Below are 17,719 nucleotides of genomic sequence, written 5' to 3' on the forward strand. Positions count from 1 at the left end.
ACAAAGGTTCATAACAGAGAAGTACGATAAGAGTGTAAATGCAGCAATGTGTTTTACAAGTAGTGGTTCATAATTCTGATTTCTTAGAGTCCAGCAAAGATTGTGTGTGGGAGGGGTTAGCGAGGAATGCCCTGGGGGGATTTTATGCTTAAGTATTGTATAAAGTAGTGCAATATAATAATTTCAATGGTGACTGGCTGTTGTTACATAGTTCTAAAGTATACTATTTTGTGAGGGGCATAGGATGCAGTTTATATATTTTCTTTATAGTGTATGTGGCAGGGCAAAAGCCCTGCACGTGTAAATAATGTATTGTATTGTATTGTGTGTATGTATAGTTTAAAAATATATATAGAATAAATGTGCACTAGATATGGCAGGTTTTTGCAGTTATAAATAAAGTTGTGAAGTTTTGAATTTAAGTTTGGCAGGGATGGGGTTAAATCCAACTCTGCCAAATCCATGTGCAGAATGTGGCTGGGGCTTAATTGACTAATTGATGATCAATTAAGCCCAGCCACATGGTATAAAAAAGGAGCTGGAAAGCCAGTTCGGTTGGTTTTTGTTTCAGCAAGCATGCAGCCTCACTACTGTGTGGACAGCCAGCGTGAGTGAGTTGTATAGGGATTAATTTAAGGGATTTTGATCCCACCCCAGTTTATTTTAGTGTGTCAGAGCAGGTTCCGGAGCGGGACCTCCCTTTTAGTGGGAGCAGCGCTAAGCCAGTGTGTGGCAAACTTTTGTTTTTAGCTGTTTCTCACTGTGTTTTGTTTTGCATTTTTTTGGAGCTCTTATTTTTATTACGCTATGTCTGTGTATGTCCTCCTGCACTAGGGCTATCATTGCTGGTACCCTAGTGGCAGCCACCTGTCATAACATTTTGTTTACTTTAATAAAATCGTGACGCCTGAGTGGCATTGTCAGCTGCATCCCTCTGTCTCTCTCTCTCTCATCATTCAGCGGACACCCACAATTAAAGTAGCAGGTACTAAGACCCCCTGTTACAGTGTATTATACATTTATGAGCACAAGTAACATGCTAGTTGAAAGACTTATGTACATAAGACAGCAATTGCTGCGACTGAAGTAGGTGGCCTCGTGTTACTGTTAAAGGAAGACTGACTGTGTCTTTTTTCTTTTATCTTCCCTATATCTGTTTTGTTAGCAGTACTACATTGAAGGGGCTGTCTAAAACATTGGACACTGACCAGTGATATGCTTCCATGCCTTCTATTGGAGGGACCGAACTGTGTTGTGGACTATCTTTACAACTGGGATCCTTGTGTTGTGTTATATTCCAAGCTGTTAAATATCTCTACTGCTCTGTCATCTTACAACACCCTGTATTGATATTTATACAGATTTTAACTGAATATTTGAGTAACCTTTTAGTATAGCGTGTCTGTTTTTATTGTATTACTGTAGAGCGACTGTAGGGTAGGTAAGGGCTGAGGTCCACAGGGATCTTCCAAGTCCCGTCTCCTGGAGGGGTGGGGGGGGGGGGGGTTGGGGGGTACGATTTGGTCATGTTCTGTTCTCGCATTTGAGAATAATTTCTAAATTGTGGGAACAGGAAGCATTGTGACTCGGATACCGGTGGTTCCCAGACGGTAAGGTAAGCAGTAGCATATTTTAGAGGTTTGTTACTGTATAAGCTGAACATGTGTTAGTGTATAGTATTAAGTGTGACTGAAAACAAATATGGAGGGCAGGGGTTTTCTGGATAAAATATAAAAATGTGTTCTTATCCTTGTCCTGGGTGTGTGGTATATTGAAGTGTGAGCTCCATTGCATGATAATTAGTGATCCTGTGTAGCTTATATCCTAATTACAAATTGGTATATCTTGAAATTCAGAAGTATTCAAGAACCAAGTCTATGGTAAGCTCTTTTTTGTTTTGTATGGCCTTGTGCACTCTGCTTTATCAGTAACAATGCAAGCTTTCTTGCTTCTGTGAACTAAACAGACAGCCAGCCATCCACCTGCTGCTCCCTGCAGCAGCAGGGGGGTATGATAGGAACGCTGTATATACAGGGAGCTCTGCTTCAGCTCAGGGAAGAAAAACACAAATGGAAACAAAGGAAGAGGAACAGGAGCTCTCCTTCTCATTTGTTTACATCTTTGGTGTTTTTTACACGGATAACATTTTACAAGAAAACCTATAATGCACATTTTATCAATACAGGATTGTGAGGTAACAACCTTAAATATAGGGAAAGACAGAAGGCTTAATATTCAATACAGTGCCTACAGCTCCCATCATGCTCTGCACCAGCAGTACCAGTGAGGGATGATGGGAGCTGTAGTCAGAATGGAGTGAGCCACAATATTGAAGGTCTATAAAAATGATCATTGTCTCCCTTGTAAAGGTTTTTGGTATACCAGGGTAAAAGCACAGCAAAATAAAAAGCATGTTTAAAGCACAGCAAAATCATGGTAAATCTACCCTTGACCCCACCTTCCTCCAGAGCTACCGTCCTGTCTCCCTCCTACCCTTCCTCTCCAAAACCCTCAAGCAGGCTGTACACCACCAGCTCTCTGCTTTCCTGTCCAATCACTCTCTGCTCGACCCTCACCAATCTGGCTTCCGCTCTGCTCACTCCACTGAAACCGCCCTCCTGTCTGTCACTCACTCACTAAACTCTGCCCGAGCTGCCTCTCTCTCCTCTGTCCTAATTCTCCTCGACCTCTCTGCTGCCTTTGACACTCTGTCGATCACTCTATTCTACTATCCTCTCTCGCTGACCTGGGAATCTCTGGCACTGCTCTGGCCTGGTTCTCCTCCTACCTCTCCAACCACACTTACCAGTTAACCTGACATGGAGCAACCTCCACACCTCGACCTCTCTCAACAGGAGTCCCACAAGGGTCAGTCTTCGGTCCTGATCTCTCTCTACACCCGCTCCCTGGGCCCCCTCATCGCATGCTATGGTTTCTCATACCATTTCTATGCTGATGACCACCATCTCCTCCCGTATCTCTACCTGTCTGTCTGCTATTTCCTCCTGGATGCACTTGCATCACCTCAAACTCAACCTCTCTAAATCTGACCTCATTTTCTTTCCCTCTTCATCCTCCCCCTCCTCTGATCTCTCTATCTCCATTCCTCTGGAATCAATCACACTCTCTCCCTCCTTCTCAGCTAAGAACCTCTGAGTTACCCTGGACCCCTGCCTCTCTTATTCCCAGCACATCTCCACTCTGGCACGCACTTGCCGATTCTTCCTGAGCAACATCCGAAGAATCCAACCCTTCCTCACCAACTATGCTACCCAGCTCCTGGTCCAGGCCCTGGTACTCTCCCGCCTAGACTACTGCAACTCCCTCCTGGCTGGCCTCCCTGCGTCCGCCACCCGTCCGCTCCAGCTCATCCAGAACTCCGCTGCTCGCCTGGTGTTCTCTCTGCCTCGCTTCTCCCACACAACTCCACTGCACCGCTCACTCCATTGGCTCCCGATCACCGCTCGCATCCAGTTCAAGACTCTTGTACTCACCTACAAATGCCTTGACCAGACTTCACCCAGCTACCTCCAGACCCTCATCACTCCCTACACCCCCACTCAACCTCTCTGCTCCTCCTGCACTAGAAGACTGGCTGTACCTCCTCTGCGCTCCCCTGCCTCCAGAGCCCGCTCCTTCTCCACCCTGACCCCGCAGTGGTGGAATGACCTTCCTACAGATGTCAGGATTGCCCAGTCCCTGACTCACCTCTTCAGACAGCACCTGTAGAACTCCTCTTTTCCCTCTGGACACTATGTCACTCTTCCTTAATGCGCTTTACTTGCTCTTATCTGCTTCCTATTTTACTGCATTTAATCCTGTACTTTAGAGTACTGTAATCTGTCACAAGTGTTATTTAATCTCTAGTATTTTGTATTTAATTATATCCTGATGTAACTATCACTGACACAGTTATCTGCTCCGTTATTGAATCGTATTTTGGCATATACTTGTACTTGCTAGAACTGAAGTAATTGTATTTTATCTTGCTCTTAATTGTATTAATAATTGTACTGTGATTCTTGAAATGTATTTTTGTTTACGACCGTAAGTGGTCCTGGATAAGGGCGTCTGCTAAGAAATAAATAAATAATAATAATAATAATAATAATAATAATAAAGCAAAGACGAGCAGGTGAAGCACAGATATGTATTGTAAAGTGTTGTAAAAACAATGGTTAACCAGCACAAGCCTGCTAAAGCACAGGAAACTGCAAAATGACGGTACATTTACCAGGGTGAACTTTTATAATGAGTACACCGTGTAACAATTTTATTTTTTATTTTTTTGGTTCCTGGGTAGTAAGTGTTATTTCCTAATTGCTTATGCCTCAAAAGTATAGAAAATGGCTATTATTCCCCACAAACTTTGCTTTTGTGACCAGGTGTCACAAAGACGGCCGGAGTGGGTGGCGTCAGACCAGAAGCAGGAAATAAACAGACAGAGAGGTGTGGTTTGGTGAAGCTAAGCGAATGGTTTCGCTCAGCATTTAATAAACAGCACAGAAAAGAAAAGGTTTGAAACAGAAACACAAAACAGGACACGGCACTATACGCCAAAATAAAAAAGACAAACAAAACGTACTAAACACTTAACAAACGGTGCACGGAGAGACAAACAAACACGGTGAGTACAAACACTTCTAGATTATTATTTTACTTCACTTTTACGTTCTCCTTCTCTCTCACCCGTTCTCCACTCACCGAACACCCAACACTGAGTGAATGAAATGTGCATCTATATATACTGTTGTGCTGGGATTCAATTACTAATTAATTATTCACTTGAATCCCAGCACATGAATTAATTCTGTGCAACCCCGTGCTCACATATTACATTTAACCAGCACGTGAAGTGATTTGTGCTCTCCTCGTGCCTAAATACAAATCTACACTTTTAACTCACACGTGAAACACAGACCTGTTTATATCCCGTGTACCAATGACTATACACCAACATTAACACATGCACGCAACATACAACACATAATATGCACACAGGGGCGGGGCACATTGCCACACCAGGACAGTGATATTTTGAAATGTACCTATTTTCCAGAACATTCCAGATAGATTCAGTGCTGAGTAAACTTGGAGTAACTTCTAGAACTTTCTAGAACTTTCCAGTAATATAAATAGTAGTATAAATACAGGGGCCTTAAGCCCACCAGTTCAGTTTAGTTCCAGCTGCCTAAGTGGATACATATCTGCATTTTTCTGAGATGGCATCAAGAGGCTGCAAGCATCCGGCAGACGCATTTTGCTATGTCTGCGGCCAATTTATCAAGACAAGAGCGAAAAAGTACTCCGTGGAAGCATCTGCTAAGATGTGTGAGGCCTACAAGGCATATTTCGGCATGCCTGTCGGGGATCAAGACAAACCCTGGGCACCTCATTTCACCTGCGAGCACTGCAAAAAAAACTCTGGAAGGTAAGATGGACAATTGTTGCTCGGACATTTATGTTATAAAATTTGTTAATTTTTTAAATTGTAAAAGTTTTTAATTTTAAAATGTTTTACAATTTTCAATGTTATTGAAAAAATATATCATATATGAAAAATGTTGCGAGAATCTCATACACATTAGTCATGGGTGAAATAAATGTATTTTTGTAGGATGGTACAGAGGGGAAAAGAGAGCCATGAAGTTCGCTATCCCAAGAATTTGGCCGAAACCCACTGACCACTCAAGCAACTGCTACTTCTGCATGGTGGACTCTTCCAAGCGGACCGAGTTCTCTGTGGGGAGGAACAACGTCAAGTGGGAGCCACTGATGGACCCCCGGAAGATGCTGATGCCACCACTGCACATCAAATTGGGCCTTATGAAACAATTTGTCAGAGCTCTAGATAAGGAGTCGGCAGCCTTCAAGTACCTTCAAGACTTCTTCCCTAAGCTGTCTGAGGCAAAGGTCAAAGCCGGTGTCTTCGTCGGACCACAGATAAAGAAGATCCTGGAGGGCAATGAATTCCCCAAGAAGCTCACTAGTAAGGAGAAAGCGGCTTGGAACAGCTTTGTCGCAGTGGTTCGGGACTTCCTGGGCAATCACAAGGCCGAAAACTATGTGGAGCTGGTTGAGACTCTGGTGAAGAACTACGGCACAATGGGCTGTAGGATGTCCCTCAAAGTCCATATCCTTGATGCTCATCTTGATAAATTCAAGGAGAACATGGGAGCGTACTCGGAGGAGCAAGGCGAGCGCTTCCACCAGGATATACTGGACTTTGAACGCCGCTACCAAGGACAGTATAACGAGAACATGATGGGAGACTACATTTGGGGGCTGATTCGTGAAAGTGATTTACAGTATAATCGTAAATCTCGAAAAACTACTCACTTCTAAATCTTTTGTAGTCATTTCTGTATTACTTTAGTATAAATACATGTTAATTTGGATTTATATGTTGTTTTTTTCTGACTTTATGTGAAGAGACACAAATTCACCCGTTTTCTCATTGGAAATAGGTAAATTTCAAAATATCACTGTCCTGGTCACAAAAGCAAAGTTTGTGGGGAATAATAGCCATTTTCTATACTTTTGAGGCATAAGCAATTAGGAAATAACACTTACTACCCAGGAACAAAAATTGTGTTCAGTGCAGTGCAGGGTTATAAAATGATAATACTAATCTGCTGAAGTAGTTGTTTCAGTGGGTTGCTCCATTGTAGCTCAGAGCAGAACCCTCAGATACAAGTCTGGTGCCTTCATCAGTGTGTTGATTCAGACTGTTTGTTTGTGGGGGTGTGCTTCTATCAGTTAGGTAGGGCTGGCCCCTCCATGTGCGGAATCAGGTTGAATCTCCCATCATTACTATTAAGCCTTTGATTCCCAATCTTGTTGTTAGGGTCCTCATTCAAGATGTGGAGCTTTCTGCACTGACTAGGTCTTTCTTCATTCAGTACAAACCACCAGCAGCTCATTGTTATCTCTGCTTTTTCATAATGTGGAATCAAACGGTTAATATGGTAATGTTGGGGGATGACCTGCATGCTTGTCTATCTGAACTGAGTTTCTTCTATTCTTTCTAGTCTCTCTTTGTGCTTCAGTAACCTTAGCTTCCTTTTTTCCTGATTATCCTCTTATTAGTGTATTACAGCCTTAGTTTCACAAATCCTTTTATATTGATTTTTGCATGAGGAATCGAACCAGGTCTCATAGGAATTCCTCTGTGGTTGTAGCTGTGCACAGTCTTCACCAGACGGGTCCTCTCCCTTATAGTCATCAGGCTCTTTACCATAATTAAGAAGAAGAATCGACCTTGTGGCCCAGAATCTGAAAGAGATGAGGAGCAATGCCAGTCAGTATGACAGCACTAAACTGGACATGCTCACTGTTTCACTGCAACACTTAATCAGCACTTAGTGAAAGTGATTTTTTTTGTTTGTTTTGACATTAAAGATACAGCCCTAGACTGTTACTAGTTTCTTAAACAAATATAAAAATACAATTGAATCAGAAGGCTTAGAGCTTTGTGAATAGGACCCAGTTTCACTGCAGCACTTAATCAATGCTGTTTGCTTTTTAAAAGTTCCCCACAGTAAACCTGCACTGTCATTTTGCAGTTTTCCCCTGGTTATGCTGTGCATTAACTATACTTTACCAAGGCTTGCCATGATTTTTAATATGCTTTACCATACCTCTGTGGTCTTTACAATGCCTACCTATGCTTTACCATGCTTTCACTGTGCTGTATTACACTTGCTATGGTACATCTTAGCGCTCTCATGTTAGGGGACACTGAGGAGGGCACTTTGTTGTATTAAAGGAAGCACACTGTGTTGTCTCTCCAGTAGCTTCACTGTCACTTTCTATAGAACACGGTTTATCCTATTAATCCTCAGCGGTGATTTCAGAATGAGGTTGAAGCTCTTACTTTGCTTTGACATTGCCAATGAGAGGAGTGCCGTCCACCCAGAGCCAGGTTCCTTCAGTAACAGCGTCAGTCAGGCCGATCCAGTAGGATTTCTCTTCATACCTGTAAGCTTCTTGTGTGATGATCAAAGCCTTATCCGTTAGGGATCTCTGAACAGTAAACAAACTTCTATCAGTTGAGCTGTGTCTGAGCCTGTAGTCTGCCATCTAGTGGCAAGTGTTTGAAAGCACAGTTTTATTTTAACAATGTTTGCTTCTGGGTGAAAGAACTATTCTGCACATTACTATCCTACATGCTACTCCAGTGTTAGCTATCAGTGAAGTGAGCAACAGAAATGTGTATTGAAAATCTAACATTGTAAAGAAGATAGCCCTACCTGCTCTCCATCGCTCTCTATAATCACCAGGTGCCCCCCCAGTGATGTGCAGTTATCACGGCTGGAGGTCCAGTTCATTCTATCAGTGGAGAAGTAGTAACACTTGCCATTGAACAGCTCCCAGTTCTGTGGACAGGCTTTAAAAACTGAGGCAGAACAAGAGACAGAAGCAGTGCTGATCTGTTAAACAGAAAGAGCTGTAGATGTGAAGAAAGGCACAATGTAAAAGATAGCGAAGGGTACTGGATGACATCATAGATCATTCAAAACCCCCAGCTCTCTTTAACCAGCTGAATAATAGACAATACAAGCCATTATTTATGAAACATACTGTCAATTTAACAAACAAACTGAAAATCTCACTGTTTCCACTGTCACTGCTGCCCCACTCTGCAGGGCTTTGTTTTTTAAAGGAAGTGTCTCTTTCTCGTTCATTAACGATTTTGTCTATCTTAAGGGTTTTAATTGCAATTCCTGATTCCTTTGTGTCATGCAGGTGACAGGGCCTCATCTGAAGGGGATTGTTCAGAGGGCTGCTTGAGCACAGTCATGTATTACAGAGTTTTGTGATATGATCATTAGTAAGGGTTTGGTATTTGACAGCGCTGTTTCTGAAACTGGTATTTCTCCAGAAATCTGTAACAATACAGGTAAGTGATTGAGTAGAATCTGAAACAGCACTCACTTGTGGCAGCGATGTCTGTGTAGTTCCTTTCCAGTTCTGAATACTGGGATTGGAGTTCGAGGTTCTTGGTCTGGAAGTTAGAAACTGCAATGGAGAGTGCTTTTGTCAAACAGCTGCACACAAACCCTACTGTCTCTATACACAAGCTTACTGTGACACAGATCCATAATCACTATGAATAGCTATGATACAGTAGGCTGGTTTTAACTGTTGTGTAATACAGTACAGTATCCAGATTTGAGAGGGATCCAGTGCCCTGTACACACAGCTTTTATTATAAAATACAACTTGACATTCATGAAACTGTTCTGGACTGGCGTGGCTTCTTTATTAACAATGTATTAAATTAGGATGAATGAATACCAAACTGTATTTAAATCTACAGAAACAGTCTCCGAATGGTATTTGAGAGATGTCCACCATATCAGGGTCATGTGACTTTGGTTTCTGGATGACAAAGACCTAACGCTTTGAGATACTGACTTCATACTTGGTACACATACAGTATGTATTCTGTGATTCCCTTGGCTAATCATCGGTGTCTGTGAAAGGTTGGCTTGAGTGGTGTGTGTGGGTGGTGCCATCAGACCAGAAAATTAAACCAAAACCAAAGTGGTACGAGGCAAAACCGCGTGGCTGTGCTCGTCTTTAATTAAATTACAAAGTAAACAGTTTTAAACAAAACACAATAATAAACAAAAGGGCACACTGGCCAAAGTAAAACAAACACAGACAATAAGGATGTTAACAAAATGAGTACCTTTCTATCGGGTAGCATTCACTCTCTCTTTTCTCAGTACTGCTGTCTTTTTCCTATGCCCTCTAAGCTCTCTCCCAGTAATGAGCTTGGAGTGGGTCTTTTATATTCGTGGCTGGAGCCTTAATTACCTATTAAATGATTACCTTATTAAGGCTCCAGGCACATTCCCACAAGCTTTACCACGATGGGGATTCAACCCCATCCACATTTTACAAGACCAGCTTTTCGCTGGTCTCAAATAATAAATAATAATGTCGGATGGCTTTCGTCCATCCGCACACAAATACAATTTAATATAATAATAATAATAATAATAATAATAATAATAATAATAATAATAATAATACTTAAATAATAAATGGTGCTGGCACCTTGCCACAGTTTCGTACAAGAAAAATTAACCCTTTGCAAAGCCTCATATCTCAAAAAAACATTTGAGATAGTGATTTCATATTTCAGGGTTGCATAAACTCTGCATGCTTAATGTCTTGGTGCCATATTGAGGTCATGTGACTTGAGGTTACAATTACGTAGAGACTGCACTTTGAGCTACTGTCTTAATGTCTGGTACACAGCTGCATTCTTTGATTCTCTTATTTGTATTCCATTACCTTTGGTGTCCATTAAAAATGCCCCCTTTCACTGCTGCATTGCTTTAATCCCTGACCATATCAGATGTTTTGACATTGGGTCTTTATTGTTGTGTAACAGCGAGGCTGTATTCTATGATTCTCTCAATAAAGTTCCATTACAGCTGGTGTCCAGTAGAAATGACCATTATCTCTGTCACATTGTTTTAAACCTCTGGACGTGATGCACTGAATCAATGAATGAGACAGATCTTTCACATTCCCATAACTTTATGTTTACAACCCATTCAGTCTGATATGACAAGCCCTTTAGATCAGGGCTTCTCAAACGTGTTTTGCTGGGACCCCCTTTGGAAATTAATGCTTAAGTATTTGTTTAATAAACCATTTGCCCCACCCTTCTTAGATACAAACTTCATATTTGCTGGTTTTCGGGTCTCTTTTGATTTGATAGTTTTTCTCAGAACTGTTTTTAGACAGTTAAAGAAACCAATCAACAGTCTAGAACAAACCTTTAATCCATTCTTAAAACATTCTTCAAACAACTCAATTAAAGAGACACTTTATATTGTCTGTATTTCCTAACAAAATATCTTCCAGGTTTAATATCCAGTTATACTTGTTCTGTATCATCTCTCTATTGTTGTATCTGCATAGATCATTATTTGCCATGCTGTCAGGAAAGTGCTTCTGAAAAGACCCTGCTGAATTTTGTGACGAGCCACAGTTATCACAGCACCTGTCCCTTTAAGAAGATTGAGTTGTAATAACTGACGCGCACCACTGAGCACTTTGTTACTACAAAAGCCTGTAAAATAGTTAATGTAATTAATTGCTTTCTATATATATATATATATATATATATATATATATATATATATATATATTATTTATTTTATTTTTTTCTATTTGATAGTAACTCTGCTTCAGGGTGCAGGTGAGGTGGCCCCTGTATCACTGGTATCTGTAGTCTGGTAATGGTGCTTATTTCACTCTTTTATATATTCTTATTGTTTCTTCTCTATTTTGTTTATTTTGATTATTCTTATTGGTAAGGGTATTTCCCTTCCTGGCACCCCAAATGTATCTTTAAGTCTGCAGTCTGCAGTCATACAATTTGTCAAGACCTTTATTTTTTACTCCATACCCCAAATCCTGAAAGTTATAATATAGGTCAGCTTTTGCCATGATTATTGTTTGAAGATTTCAATATTATAAAGCCTGTTGTATGTTATCACCACCTTATTAGTATTACCATGTACTGTATGTACCGGCTGCTTTTCATTGTGTTCAGTGGCTACTGTCCTATAATAATCCATTAGTACAAAAAAATAGTACAAAATATAATGCTAACATGAAAACAATTACATTAGATCTAACGCTGAAAAAATAGATTGAATAGAATGTGAAACAGCACTGACCTGTGGCAGAGATGTTGGTGTAGTTCCTTTCCAGTTCTGAATACTTAGTCTGCATGTGTAAAACTGCAATGCAGAGTGCTTTTGTCAAAGAGTTGCACACAAACCCTGCCGTCTCTATACACTTACTGTGACACAGATGAATAGGTGTGATACAGACTGCTTTAGAATGGCCAGTCTTTTTTCATTGTTTGTACACATTAGCACATTAACTTCAGCTGTACAGCAGGATATAGGCAATTGATAAATAAACCCAGTGTTACAGATACATGAAGTGACTGAGCGGCTCAGAGTGAGAATTGTTCCCCTCACTGTGATCACTGTTGAAATCCGCTCTGCAGCTCTGAGCTGCTCAGGGGGAGCGGCTCTCAACATGCTGTTAACTGGGTTCTTTCACAGAGCTGCTCTGAGAGGCTCACTTACTCAACACACCCAGCATGTCTGTGAATCCTTACCCACTGGAAGATCATTATTTTTTGTAAAATGAACTATCATTTTTCAAACATTGTGATGCATTCACTTTACCAAATGTAATTATATAGTATCGTTTCGCAAGGCATGAGCAGAAACATAAGTAGCATCCTTAACTGAAATCCTACAAAGTTGTAATATTTCATATTGTGTGTTTCTGGTAGGCATGTAGATTTTTTTCTTAAGAAAATTCATGTTTCTATTAGAAGATCTCAATATTATAAAGCCTCTTGTATGTTATCACCACCTTATTAGTATTACCATGTACTGTATGTACCGGCTGCTTTTCATTGTGTTCAGTGGCTACTGTCCTATAATAATCCAGTAGCTCTGAACCAAAGAAATAATACAAAATATAATGCTGACACGAAATCAATTACTTTAGATGTAACGCTGAAAAAATAGATTGAATAGAATGTGAAACAGCACTCACCTGTGGCAGAGATGTTGGTGTAGTTCCTTTCCAGTTCTGAATACTTAGTCTGCATGTGTAAAACTGCAATGCAGAGTGCTTTTGTCAAAGAGTTGCACACAAACCCTGCCGTCTCTATACACTAGAATGTGAAACAGCACTCACCTGTGTCCGTGTAGTTCCTTTCCAGTTCTGAATACTGGGATTGGAGTTCGAGGGTCTGGAAGTTAGAAACTGCAATGGAGAGTGATTTTGTCAAACAGCTGCACACAAACCCTACTGTCTCTATACACAAGCTTACTGTGACACAGATCCATAATCACTATGAATAGTTATGATACAGTAGGCTGGTTTTGACTGTTGTGTAATACAGTACAGTATCCAGATTTGAGAGGGATCCACTGCCCTGCACACACAGCTTTTATTATGAAATACAACTTGACATTCATGAAACTGTTCTGGACTGGCGTGGCTTCTTTATTAATAATGTATCAAATTAGGATGAATGAATACCAAACTGTATTTAATTCTTCAAAACAGTCTCTGAACAGTACTTGGAAAGATGGCCACCGTATCATGTGACTTTGGTTTCTGGATGACAAAGCCCTAACACTTTGAGATACTGACTTCATACTTGGCACACATACAGTATGTATTCTGTGATTCCCGTGATTGATCATGGATGTCGTTCAAGAAAAATGAACTTTTTTGTGTAATTTTTTTTCAAAGCCTCATATCTCAAAGTTATTTAATATTTTCAGGGTTACATAACCTCTGCATGCTTAATGTGTTGGTGCCATATTGAGGTCATGTGACTTGAGGTTAAAGCTACGGACGACACTTTGAGCTACTGTCAATGTCTGGTACACAGCTGCATTCTTTGATTCTCTTATTTGCATTCCATTACCTTTGGTGTCCATTAAAAATGCCCCCTTTCACTGCTGCATTGCTTTAATCCCTGACCATATCAGATGTTTTGACATTGAGTCTTTTGTAGGAACAATTAAACAATTGATAATTTAATGTTTATCTGGGTTGATTAGCTCTCTTAGTAATAATATTTAATTGATGTGTTACAAAGATCAAGGATTTACTATGAACACACATACATGCGCAGACACAAGGAATGTGCGTGGTTCCTGGGAGTCCAGCACGCCACTTTGGCCCTCAGGGACGAGGCTTTTTGCAACGTCTACGCGGCTTTTCAGCCCCGGTGTTTCACAATAGGCTGGCTAGGGCTACGGGGACCTCAAGGTACAGATGGCCCTGGTCCTAGAGCTTTTGTTGAAGCAGGATGGCACCTATGGCTCCAGCCGCAGCCCCCCCAGTACCAGCCCCTGTCTCTCCCAGAGTGAGCAGGAAGCGCCATCACTGATGGCAGAGGAGGCTGCTATATCTGGGGTGAGGGCTCCTTCCCCACTGAGATGGAGGAAGGAGAGGAGTCCGGTCCATGTTCTGGACACAGGGTGTAGCTCCCTGCCCGCACCCTTTCCCAGCTTTCCTGGACTTTATGAAGTAGGTGTGCTCCTCTTGGGATCATCCAGTCTCGACGTCAAGCGTGTTGAAGCAAGCCTCACAGCTTGCTTCCTTGGAAGACGTGGATAAGCTGGGCCTGGCAGGGTTTCCCCCAGTGGATTCCACCATATCGGCCTTGGTCAAGGTACCACCGGTGGGGGAATTACCTAAGGACCCTGTGTGCCTGAACCCGCAGTGCAGGGTTATGGAGACACACCTCAAAAGGGCGTATGCAGCTGAGGTGCAGGTGACCCACCTTGCAAACACGGCGGGTAACTGACCGCCTATATGGACAGCATACTGAGGGAAGCCCCACTCCCAGTGCCGGTGGCTACCGAGTTGAGCCTGGCAAGCCTAGTAGTAGCTCAGAGACAGCTGTGGCTGTCGCAATCGACGGTCCCTGATGTTGATAAAGCAGCGCTATTAGATGCGCCGATATTCCCAGGGCATGCTTTTGCGCCGGCGGTAGTGGAGATCCTGCAGCGCTCCCACCGGGAACGTGAGGAGGAGTCTTGGCAAGTGGCCGCACTACTCCCTCCCCGTGGCTCCGGTGCGGGGTAGGTGGAGCTGATGGCAATCTCCCCAGGAACGTACTATTACCAGGAAGGCTCTCCTACAAGGTAAAGGGAAAGCAGGGCGTGGTGTGTCCACGCGGCCGCGCTATAGGAGGCAGTTCCAGGGCCGCTGCCCTAGGCAGCCGCCTCCGAGTGCTCCGCCCCAACTTCAGCAGCCCCAGCAGGGGCCCTTAAGGCTTGCGTCCTGACCCATCCATTTTCCATACACCAGCTGCAATACTGGCCCGCTTGCACCTTGGACATCTGGGTGCTCGTCACTGTGCACAACGGTTACGTGCTACAGTTCCACTTGGGACCTGCTCCATTTCGAGTGGTCATGAATACATCCATGACCAACCCTCTTCAGGTCTCCGTACTCCACAAGGAATTGGCTGCCTTACTGTGCAAGCGAGCCATTCGTATTGTAGACCCCACCTCCTATGGAGAGGGGTTCTACTAGAGATAATTTCAGGTTCTCAAGAAGGATGGCGGCTTTCGCTCCATCCTAGAATTGAGACTCCTCAACGAGTTTTTGAAGGTTCCAAATGCTGACTCAACGTCACATTCTCCAGTCCGTCGAGCCGTGGACTTATGGGATGCGTACTACCACGTTCCCATTCATCCCAAGCACAGGAAGTACCTCCGCTTCACCTTTCAGGGAAGCGTTTACAAGTTTTCAGTGTTGCTGTTCAGCCTCTCATTAGCTCCTCGTACGTGCGTGGACTCTATCCTGGCCCCCTTGCGGTGGCAGGGGATCAAAGTATTGAACTACCTCGACGACTGGTTAATGCCTCATACTTTCTCCAGGTTCTATCACCTTAACGTGATAGATCCTTCCTTGCCTTCATTAAGCATGAGGGTCCTTGAGGTTTCACGCTCGCACCTCTAACCTTGGGTTATGCGGTTCTGATGCATCCTTCGTATGCTGCCGTTCCTTCTCCCTCGCGACGGCTCTGGTATACTTTTCCATAAGTAATGTTTTGGTGGTCATCTTTGAATTGAAAGGGAACATTAGGTTACTTACTGTAACCCTGGTTCCCTGAAAGAGAAGGTGACCATCAACCAACTAGGTCACATCGGTCACCCTCACGGGTTAGATGCAAAAAGAGAACATGGCTTTTGTGGGATGACTGTTTAATCCCTTGGTAGGCAGGTTTGAGAACGTCACCCCAGGAAAGGGGCCTATCAGCAGCTCTGATATAAAGAGCTCAGTGAATACCTACCAATAGGAGGCATACCCCATAAGTAACGTTTTGGTGGTCGTCTTCTCTTTCAGGGAACCAGGGTTACAGTAAGTAACCTAACGTTTTTAACCCTGTTACTGAATCTGTCAAAACAACTCCCTGCCTTTGAATTCTGCACTCTGCTGTATTATGAATAATGTGTACACGTTGTGTTGTGTGCAATACTCACTGTAGACTGAGAGGAATATAATGGCAGCCACTGAGAGAGCGCACAGCCCTGCCAGGACCAATGCAGCCCATCTGTATGGAGGAGCTTTACCAGCAGTGGGGTCTGAGAGAGAGAGAGAGAGAGAGAGAGAGAGAGAGAGAGAGAGAGAGAGAGAGAGAGAGAGAGAGAGAGAGAGAGAGAGAGAGAGAGAGAGAGAGAGAGAGAGAGAGAGAGAGAGAGAGAGAGAGAGAGAGAGAGAGAGAGAGAGAGAGAGAGAGAGAGAGACCTCATTATTAATTATTAATGTTAGATTTATTAAAACAAATGTGTGTTACGGATCCTTTATATCTTTTAGTAAAATAAGAGAGAACGAGCACAGCATATTTCAGAATAAGTTTTTAAAGTGTATCTTTCTCTTTTTCAAAACACGTAATCATTGGCCAGTGTTGATCAGGGTTGCTGTTTTAATTTAGAAGTATGCAACACAGGGTGTTTCTTCTGTCCTGTATTGCACAAATTGGAACACCACAGAATTGCACATGTGCTGTGGTACATTTACCTTCCTTAAACACAACTTCTTCATTTTTTTTCACACACTCAAAGGCATGGATTTATTTTTATTTATTTGTTAATATTTTGTTTCTTGCCTCTAAAATCAAAATATTATAGGTTCTACTCATACAAACTGAATTATAGAACAATAGTTAGTTCTAAAATATCTAAATAATAATCTAGATACATTAGAGAATGATGGAGAACACACATGATAGGATATTCCCTTATAAAAGTTTACCATAGTGTACTTGCAGGGTCATTTTGCAGTTTTCCCATGTTGATACTATGCGTTTACCATAGTTTACCCTGGTTTTTCATGTTTTAAACTGATAAGAAATAAAGCATTATACAAATGTAGATGATATAAAGTATCCCTTCTACTTTTAAAAAGCTATATTTATCCCCCAGATTAAGTTGTGGAAAAAAGTAATGGAATACACAAGCACGAGAAACAATATTTTTTTTCTCAGTATGTGAATCAAATTGATTGAGCTTTAGTTTTCATTAGCTTCTGTTACTTGAAGAAAAAAAAACATTCCGTGAATGCAGAAACTTTTAGCAGTAGTTAAGTGAAGAGGGTACTTGGTACTTACCACCCTTTTCTGCTCCTGATCTCTTGCCCTGGGGCTGGTTTACTGTTGAGTAGAGATCCTCCGAGGGATTCTGCAGCCCAGTGTAAATGCTGTCCATCTCCATTGCTAGTGTTGTAGAGAAGTGAGGTAGAGAGGAAGTTCTGACTGTTATATTAACAGTGCAGACTCTGCAGGGCTGGACAGAGGCTAGAGGAAGTGGGGATTCACACTTCAGTCTGTGTGATGCAGTGTTACTGCTGCCCATCTCTGTAGCTATTGGGCTGTATGAGGAGTGAGCTACAGAGGACTCAGATAGGGGTTTAAAAGGTATTGCAAGTGGAATCTCTCTGCCATTCACTTTCAATAGGGGATCCAAATCCTCTTATCCTGCGATTCTAACAGGACACAGTACAGTTTGGATTGTGACGAGGTACATCCGCCCCTGTGTTTATTTGTATTATTATTATTTAAATGTATTTTGTGTTAAAACTCTGTTTATTATTATTATTGTTAATGTGGGTTTTGGGTTGGCAGGGAAGCAGA

At 42.1% G+C, this 17,719-nt stretch overlaps 1 protein-coding gene across 3 annotated transcripts; it reads right to left on the reverse strand.

Annotated features, from left to right (window-relative positions):
* Positions 1 to 6,256: 6,256 nt before the first annotated feature.
* On the reverse strand, positions 6,257 to 17,325 carry LOC117425225 (C-type lectin domain family 4 member E-like). 3 transcript variants are annotated; one of them, XM_058994021.1, is made up of 9 exons: positions 17,198 to 17,325; positions 16,071 to 16,172; positions 12,754 to 12,822; positions 12,610 to 12,672; positions 11,709 to 11,771; positions 8,938 to 9,021; positions 8,253 to 8,398; positions 7,877 to 8,025; positions 6,257 to 7,275 (listed from the first exon to the last, which is right to left on the reverse strand). In XM_058994021.1, the coding sequence occupies exons 1-9, from the start codon at positions 17,298 to 17,300 to the stop codon at positions 7,086 to 7,088; spliced, it is 969 nt and encodes a 322-aa protein (XP_058850004.1). In that variant the 5' UTR covers positions 17,301 to 17,325; the 3' UTR covers positions 6,257 to 7,085. The 3 variants fall into 3 exon arrangements, with proteins under 3 accessions (XP_058850004.1, XP_058850006.1, XP_058850007.1); XM_058994023.1 differs by lacking the exon at positions 12,754 to 12,822; XM_058994024.1 differs by lacking the exons at positions 11,709 to 11,771; positions 12,610 to 12,672.
* Between the last annotated feature and the right edge of the window lie 394 nt (positions 17,326 to 17,719).

The sequence above is a fragment of the Acipenser ruthenus genome, chromosome 20 (assembly GCF_902713425.1).
Source record: "Acipenser ruthenus chromosome 20, fAciRut3.2 maternal haplotype, whole genome shotgun sequence".
Classification (NCBI taxonomy): domain Eukaryota; kingdom Metazoa; phylum Chordata; class Actinopteri; order Acipenseriformes; family Acipenseridae; genus Acipenser; species Acipenser ruthenus.

Coding starts and splice junctions, on each gene's coding strand:
- LOC117425225 (XM_058994021.1), bottom strand. CDS start 17,300: ATGGAGATGGACAGCATTTACACTGGGCTGCAGAATCCCTCGGAGGAT. Junction 11,772..12,609: donor CACCAACATCTCTGCCACAG/GTGAGTGCTGTT, acceptor TCTGCATTGCAG/TTTTACACATGCAGACTAAG. Junction 8,399..8,937: donor CACAGACATCGCTGCCACAA/GTGAGTGCTGTT, acceptor GTTCTGCCTCAG/TTTTTAAAGCCTGTCCACAG.